This window comes from Marmota flaviventris, chromosome 2 (genome assembly GCF_047511675.1).
Source record: "Marmota flaviventris isolate mMarFla1 chromosome 2, mMarFla1.hap1, whole genome shotgun sequence".
In the NCBI taxonomy this organism is placed as follows: domain Eukaryota; kingdom Metazoa; phylum Chordata; class Mammalia; order Rodentia; family Sciuridae; genus Marmota; species Marmota flaviventris.
Genome location: NC_092499.1, coordinates 149,317,472 through 149,323,375, shown reverse-complemented (window position 1 = coordinate 149,323,375; position 5,904 = coordinate 149,317,472). Strand labels below are relative to the sequence as shown.

General features: G+C 43.5%; 1 protein-coding gene across 1 annotated transcript; it reads left to right on the top strand.

The window, feature by feature from the left end:
• Nucleotides 1-272: 272 nt before the first annotated feature.
• On the top strand, nucleotides 273-5,302 carry Lysmd4 (LysM domain containing 4). The gene is made up of 2 exons (XM_027921673.3): nucleotides 273-1,873; nucleotides 4,148-5,302. The coding sequence occupies exons 1-2, from the start codon at nucleotides 1,508-1,510 to the stop codon at nucleotides 4,676-4,678; spliced, it is 897 nt and encodes a 298-aa protein (XP_027777474.1). The 5' UTR covers nucleotides 273-1,507; the 3' UTR covers nucleotides 4,679-5,302.
• Nucleotides 5,303-5,904: the final 602 nt, after the last annotated feature.

The window sequence follows — 5,904 nt, the reverse complement described above, 5'->3', positions numbered from 1 at the left end:
TGAGGCTCAGCAGAGGGCTGTCACCATTGCGAAGTAAGAATTAAAAGTGTTTTACAATCTTTGGGTACAGCAGAGTCGGGCGGGCGGGGGAGACTGAAGCTAGAGTCCCGCCCCCGGCCCAGGAACCCGCCCCTAAGCCAGCCCCCAGACCAGGTCTCCTGAGGACTTCTCTGCTCCGCTGGGTTCCTGCCAGTGCCCGCCCACCACTGGTTTCACTGGTTGTTCCTCCTGCCCCGCCCCCGGAAGACTCTATTCTAGCAGCCAATCGACGGGCGCGGCGGCCGCGGAGGGTCGCGGCGGGGCTAGAAGCCGAGGTCCCGGTTCCTGGAGGAGGGGGCCGCGGTCTCGAATGCAGTCCTCGCGAGCTTGTAGCGGCGCGGTGGTCTGGCCTAACTTGTCGGCTCCGGCGCGGGCAGCCACTCCATGGCTTCCTGGGGGGAAGCTCCGGCAGGTGGAGGGGCGGTGACTGTAGAGAGCTGGTCCCAGATTGCGGGAGTGAGAGGTCAGAGGTTGGAGGTTGTGCTTTTGTAGAATGTTGGGGTCCCGCCCTTATAAGCCAGGGTCAGGGCACTCCCTTTTTTTTGTGTGGCTGGTGTTTTGTTTTGGTCCCCTCCTTTCTCAGAAGGGGCTGTAAGGGAAACTGAGCTCTGAGAGCCGTGGGAGCCCTCTTGTAGCTCCTGTACTTGGACGAGAAGGCCCGGACCTCGAGCAACCTTCCTTCTCCTCCCGTGGCCGCGGCATCAAGGAGTTGGGGCGGTGCCTACCGGAGGGCCTCGACCCGGTGGGGGTAACGCTGGGCCCCGGGCAGTCCGTGAACGGGCCACAGCCGTATGACTTCTTAAGGGCTTCATGCCAGCGCCTGTGCAGGCCGTCATTCTCCGAGTTTGATTTGTAATTTCTGGAATTTCATTAGAACGATTTGAAGAAGGAAAAGGGGGTATTATGGCTTTGGTACTTGGCTCAAGGTGGAAATACAAGCAGACAAGGGGAGGTAATGAATACAAAGTGACCTGTGGAAATGGGAGGAATCTCTCAGTTTGACAGACTTTTCCCGCAACTTAGTCACATACGAGATAAGTTAACCAAATATCAAAATAAGAGCACTTTAGTTGTATTGATTATAGTAAAGATACCTTGGAATGTGTAAAGTATTGAGTAAAAATTCTTTGTACCAAGGTTCTGAATTTAAGATTCTTAGTACAAGGAAACAGAACAATCTTACCTGTCATTGCAAGGATCCCAATCACTTTACCACTGTGAGACCAAAAATTGAAGTTGTGTATAGATGTGGGATTTTGGGGGGGCGAGGGAGGATATAGTTATCAGTAAGGAATAAGGCAGAAGTGTGGGGAATCTCTTGTTTTCTGCACGAAAAGTATGAAATTAGGGGAAAAAATGTTTTTATTCTGCCCGTGTCCTTCCATCTCAGCCAGCATAAGGACATTCTTGTTTTGGACTGATGGTATTTGTTCAGTATTTGCAATAATCAGGGAAAGGGATCATTGCTATGAGACACTTCTCTTTAATGAAACCAAGGAAGAATGAATATACCTTATATGGGATTAACCCTGGGATTTGGTTTTCAGTTAAAATGAGGCAAAAGGGAATGTTAACCAAGACCTTACAAGGCCCAGCTGTTGTGTGTACAACTCCAAGCAGCCACATTTATGTGTTCAAGAATGGCAGTGGGGATTCTGGGGACTCCTCTGAGGAAGAGTCTCAACATGTTGTTCTACGGCCACGGGGCAAGGAACGCCAGAAGAACAGTGTTCACCACCCTCACAAGCCTGGAGCAGGTGACATGGTGCTGCTCCAACGGGAGCTGGCCCAGGAGGACAACCTCAACAAGCTGGCTCTTCAGTATGGCTGCAAAGTAAGATACCCGCCAAATACTTTGTCCCCTTGTATTTAGAGGAACATAGAGTAACTTATTTGTTACCCTTGCTGACCCCTAATAAGTGGCCAGAGGCTTATTGTAGCAACCAAGGACTCCCATTTTAGCCAGAGTTGGAAGGTTGGTAGAAGTATCTTTAGTTCTGCACCCTGGGCTCAGAAATGAGGTTAGTTAGGAACCTCAGGCCATAGTGCATTTGCCTCTCAGAGTAGTTTGACTCTGCCCTGTCTCTTCCCATTAAAATTCTGAGACTTTATTTTTTCTTTTGAGCATATCTTATTTAAGACCTAAGGGGGCTGGAGACGCCAGGCAGAAGTTATCTAAGATTTCTTTAGCATGCTTGCTTTTATTGCTACTTTGATTTTTTTTTCTTGACAGTAATTTATTTGACTAGTAAAGTTTTCCCTTCTCTATTTTAGAACTGCATGGTTTAGCCTCTATGCTTTGTATTCTGTATAACCTTGTTTTTCTCTTTAATTATGTTTTTAGCATTCAGAGTGATTAACAATGGCAAAGTAAGTAGGAAAAGTATTTATAGAATCATGGCATTTTCTCCTAGATTGAAACTGTTCATTTCATTTTGCTACCACTGTACTACAGATTTCTGTGACCTCTAAGGCTATATAAGCTATTTAGTAAAAAACAAAACAAAAAAATCCCTCTTAAAATATCTGTCATTTATCTAACATGGTTCACATGATTAAAAAGATTGTGTGTGGTGTTTGGATCTTTTCCAAAGAACTACAGGCTGGTCTCCAGGGACACATAGCATCTTTCAATTGTACTGACATTTGTTTGACTCTTATCTTCAGCTTGTATAGGCATAATGTATGTTTATAGAACATGGACTGAAAAATAAATCCTACTCTACAAAGGCCTACATAGGTGAAGTAGGCCTGTTGGAATAGTGATGACTAATAATTCCATAAATAATATATAATGCCTCCAGTAACTAATCAGTTTTACTATTTTTAGTAAATAAATTTGCTGTTAGTTTAATAGAGAACAAAAATAAAGAAGTCTCAAGTATTTCCTACTTTCATTAATTTCAGAATAAAAAATTTCCCCCATCTGATTCAATGAAATGCCAAAAGCAGTTAAAAAATTTCAGTCACTGACATGATTGATTTGAATGAGTTTCTGACTAAAGGTCTGGGGACTATATTTACATTCTAGTTAAAATGGGCTTTTGAGTTAAAACTAGTAGTTAAAATGGGCTTTTGAGTCCATTTCACATGCTTTTGGAAATTTTTCAAACATTAGCTTGTGGGCGAATTTACTTTTTCACTTACATTCCCCCGCTTTTCCCCCAAATTGGTCTTTTTAACACCTTTATTTTTATTTATTTATTTATTTATTTATTTATTTATTTATTTTTATGTGGTGCCGGGTATCGAAACAGTGCCTCATGCATGCTAGGCAAGCACTCTACCACTGAGCTACAACCCCAGCTCCCATTTCCCCCTTCTTAAATGTTAAGGTTTTAATTACAAGAGGAGTTTATTATGAACTTTGTGTTACTTAATAAAACTCTCAGCCATAGTTCTTTCACTTAAGTTGAAATAGAAAATCAGTCCATAACTTCCAACTAGATTGATTTCCTGTATTTCAAATGATAAGAAGTATTGAGATCTCTTCAATATATATTTGAAAAATAAGTTTAGATGCCCTATAATTTTATTATTTGAAAAATAAGTTCATATACCCTGTAGTACTCCTGTGAAAGTCCTTGAGGGCACATCAGTTAAAAGGTATTACAGATAAACTAGATTCTGAATGTGTCCTTAGAGGTGGCAGAGGCTTTGGCTTGCTAATGTCTGGCAGTTACTTAATTGGCTTCTGCTGTGAGCGAGATTTCCGGATGGGGGCACTGTTGCCTCAAAAGTTAAAGGAAATACAAAGAGCTCCAGTGTTCATTTTAGTGTCATGACTGTGTTTCACCTAAAAGCATTTTGTTTAATCACATTTTGTTTCCAAAACTTGTCTTAAGATTGTTCAGACTTGTATGTCTATAGGCATATTTGATTTACTAAGCTATTCATGAAGGCTGAGTAAAAACCAGAAAACAAACAAAACTCCCAACAACAGAACAACCCAAGTTACCTAAACTAATTCAGCATGCAGTGTAGTTTCCCAGCCTTCCTCAGCTTAACTGGGATGGACTTGGCTCATCACTCCAAAAGGTGAAGGGTTGGGTATTAGTTTTAAGGAGGTATATAGATTTTATAATGTGTCTCTTCATGGCATCCCTAGGTCGCAGATATCAAGAAAGTCAACAACTTCATCAGAGAACAAGATTTATATGCTTTGAAATCTATTAAGATTCCAGTGAAAAACCATGGGATCCTAACAGAGACCCACAAAGAACTGAAACCTCTTCCAGAACCATCCACAGAGACCACAGTGACCTTTGTGGAATTACCAGATGTAGACAGAGCTACCACAGCCGCTGATGCCCAGGCCAGCCAACTGACAGATTTCTTTAAAGGGATTGATCAGAATATTGAGCGTGCAGCGCAGTCAGAGATCTTCCTAAGTGAGAGCTACTGCATAGAGACCTCTGATCAGCCACTGCTCCCAGCTCCTCCGAAGACACTGACAGATGGAGCAGACTGTGGGATTCAGTGGTGGAATGCTGTTTTCATCATGCTTCTAATTGGGATTGTGTTGCCAGTGTTTTATTTGGTCTATTTTAAAATACAGGCTCCTGAGGACATCCCTAATAACCTGAACACAACTGCTGTTCATAATGGCTCGATGGCATTGAGTGTGGTTCCAGGTTAAGCCCCAGATTTTCAAATTCCGAAGGCCACCATCAACTCTTCAGCCAGCCAGTCCAGTCAGAACACTCAGGCAAAGAAGTAGGCTGTTGTTTATGGATAATCAGCCCAGCTTTAGCAGTTGGACTTGATGTATCAGCTGTCACTGGCCATATTCTAAAGGTGCTACGTTTTGGTTCCTGGGATATATGGATGCATTTCAGAAGTCACCACAGTATTCTCTATTGCACTGATCCTGAGCAATGGCCTCATCTAACCTAAGGCTGCAGGATCCCAAATACCACCACCCTCAGCCTCCATATCCAGAGAGGTGTGTAAGAGAGACGTTTACATGTGACTGATGGCCACTTCTTGAAGGCATTTAGTGGACTGACTGTGTGTGCTTTCACAGTAGTTCTGCATGGGTCTGTGCATGGATATGCTCAGAGGGGCAGGAATGGCCTGGCCAAGGGACCCATTCAGTGCATGCCCCACAATTGGTTTGGGTTGCCTTACTATTGTGTTCCCACCTGCTATGAAGGGGGGAGTAGGCCTGGCTCTAAGTTCCATGTTTCCCTGGCGAAGGGGCTATGGAATAGTATCCACATGTCACCCTGTGTTAGAGTGATAATGAATAATTATAACAAGCTGTGCTTCGTGTTTGCCTCTTCAGTTAGCAGTGCCACTTGTAGAATTGAAAAAATTCCAAGTCCTAAATGCCATGCTATTGGGTAAACAGCGATTCTGTTCTTCATACTTCTAGAATTGTTTTTTCTGACACACAGGCATGTCTTAAGCCAAACACATGGGAGCCACTGCCCAGTTTCACAGTCATGAGCATCCACCTGGTGATGGCTATGTGGGGTCTCCAGTCAGCATTCTTGGAAGGAGCTCTTGCTGGCTTACGTGTGGCAAAAAGGCAGCATGCTAGACACCAAAGTTCTAGTACATGTACTTCTGAGGCTGAGCAGTCATTAGGCTAGCACTGCTAAGTCTCTGTGCACACCTGAAACACGATTCTTTCTGCTACTTCCTGACTCCATTCTTAGGAATATTAGAGCCACAGCATGAGAAGGCAGTTGTCCTCTTTTCTTTGGGTGATGTTAGAGTAACCTTCTGTGTACCATGTGGCTCATAATGTTAAAGACCAGACACATATGGCAGGGCTGGAGGTGTGTGTTAGTAAGGTTTTCTTTGCTGTAACAGAATACCTGAGGTAAACATCTTCTGAGGAGGAATGGTTTATTTTGA